Source organism: Elaeis guineensis, chromosome 14, assembly GCF_000442705.2.
Source record: "Elaeis guineensis isolate ETL-2024a chromosome 14, EG11, whole genome shotgun sequence".
Classification (NCBI taxonomy): domain Eukaryota; kingdom Viridiplantae; phylum Streptophyta; class Magnoliopsida; order Arecales; family Arecaceae; genus Elaeis; species Elaeis guineensis.
Window position 1 is genome coordinate 64,380,843 of NC_026006.2, and position 2,068 is coordinate 64,382,910.

The 2,068-nt window shown below is 48.8% G+C and overlaps 1 protein-coding gene across 1 annotated transcript; it reads left to right on the forward strand.

Moving 5' to 3' along the window:
- Nucleotides 1-240: 240 nt before the first annotated feature.
- On the forward strand, nucleotides 241-1,647 carry LOC105057136 (uncharacterized protein At5g39865). The gene has a single exon (XM_010939616.4). It carries the CDS (start codon nucleotides 450-452, stop codon nucleotides 1,320-1,322), a length of 873 nt encoding a protein of 290 aa, XP_010937918.3. The 5' UTR covers nucleotides 241-449; the 3' UTR covers nucleotides 1,323-1,647.
- Nucleotides 1,648-2,068: the final 421 nt, after the last annotated feature.

Genomic DNA, 2,068 nt, shown 5'->3' on the forward strand with positions numbered 1-2,068 from the left:
GCCACAAGTTCACACCTTTTGGGTTTCATTCAGGCCATCCCATGATCAAGGACCTTCGTTTCTTATTTTTCTTAGCAGATTCATGCCCTATGCCTAATCGTCTACCAAGGGAATTGTATCGATCCAAGCAAGTCAACCATTAATTCCCCCTCTCATCCTCCTTTCCCCTCCACAAATATTAATTACCATCCTTATACACTCGAAGCGAGCCCCTTAAATCACCTCCACAAGGCCACAATACACTCCAAAGGAATGGTAGACAAGCAAACAATCCTGTTGACCCCTTCTCCAGATCCTCCTCCGGCTTCTCCTCTTCTTTCCGTGAAAATGGAAAAAAAACCACCTTTAACCAACCAACTCAAAGGGCTCCTCCTTCCCTTCGGCCCTACTAAAATTAGCTTCGAAGCCTCGAAGGTTATTACCAACATGAAGCTAAACTATACTCCCCGATGATAAATTTAGAAAAAGTAAGGCAAAAGGGCGAAACCTTTGCCCCAACCGCTATTTCGCTCGCTCCCTTCCTCTCCTTTCTCCCGACTCCCCCCACCTCCTCCGATTCGCTCCCTTTCTCTCCCGCTCGCTCTCTCCCTCTCGCGCTGCCGCCTCCCCCCCCGCTCGATCTTTCCCTCGCCCACGAAGGCTCGATGTGGCTGCCGTGGGTTAGAACCCCTCGCGGCCAAGCCGCCGCCTCAAAGCATCCCCTCTCTCGCTCTTCCTCCATAACCTCCTTCAAAGACATCCATGCCCTCGTCGATGAGGGGTTCGGCTCCAGCCCCACCGCCGCCACCGTCGCGAAGGCGGCCCCGGTCTTCCACCGCATCCGGTCGGCGTGCTCCGCCCTCCGGCCGGCCTCTCCCCTGGGACCCCCTGAGAAGCAGATCGTGTTCTACTTCACCTCCCTTCGGGTGGTCCGCAAGACTTTTGAGGACTGCTGCACCGCCCGATCCATCCTCCGCGGCTTCCGCGTCGCGATTGACGAGCGGGATCTGTCGATGGATATGAGGTTCCTCACGGAGCTGAAGGGGATCCTTGGCCGGGAGCAGCTCAGCCTTCCCCAGGTCTTCATCGGCGGCCGGTACATCGGCGGGGCCGACGAGATTCGACAGCTCCACGAGGCTGGCGAGCTCAAGAAGTACGTAGATGGGGTCCCGCTGGCGACCGCCGGGGTCTGCGAGGGTTGCGGCGGGTTCCGGTTCATTCTGTGCCAGAATTGCAACGGGAGCCATAAGGTGTACACTGAGAAGGCCGGGTTCCGGAGCTGTGCCGCCTGCAACGAGAACGGCATCGTCCGATGTCCCGATTGCTGCTCCCCTGCCATCTGATCGAGAGTGGAGGGACCAGGAGAGATCATAGATCTATGCGGCCATGAGAGAAGGCTATATACAGACAGGGAAGGATTACGGGGAAAGCGAGAGATCGTTAGCTTTGAAAGATTTTAGTTGTTTCATCAAATCTCTGCTTCTCTTCTCTTGCTTATTATTATTTTCTTTCTTTTTTTTTTTTTGGAATATGGAGGAAGAGGAAGGCACCTTCTGGGATTTTTGGAAACTATCGTTTGGCGTTTTGTTTCCTCTTCTGCTACCCTGTTGAATTTTATGATATAATATGTTGTGAGATAGGGACAAACAGGCGATTTCTTTTCTTTTACTTTGTCTGCCTCTGAAAATGTTTGTAATTTAAGAAATTATGATATTTGATAAGACCGTTACATTGTGAATATGTAGCTATATATTAAATCAAAGTAAGTATCTAATCTCCTCTCTTCTTTTTTTTTTTTTTTTTTTTTTTTTTTGAAATAATAACTTATAATTTTTCCTGGTTAGATAAGATGGATCATTAAACTGATGAAGCTTAAAACTGGTCTTGGCATAATATGCAATACCGTTGAAATCAATTGCAAGATGTGACTGGTAGGTGCTTTGTCATTGTCAACGGTTTGTTAATTACACGGGTATTAATTGGTTGTTTCATAAGTTTGCTTTACATTTTCGTACGACTTTTTTTCTTTAGGGGTTTAAAGATGTTCCAAAATCGAAGGTAGTTCGTGGTTGCGTTTTACTTCGAGGAT

Excerpts from the sequence above, each read along its gene's own strand:
- LOC105057136 (XM_010939616.4), top strand. The coding sequence starts at position 450 with ATGATAAATTTAGAAAAAGTAAGGCAAAAGGGCGAAACCTTTGCCCCA.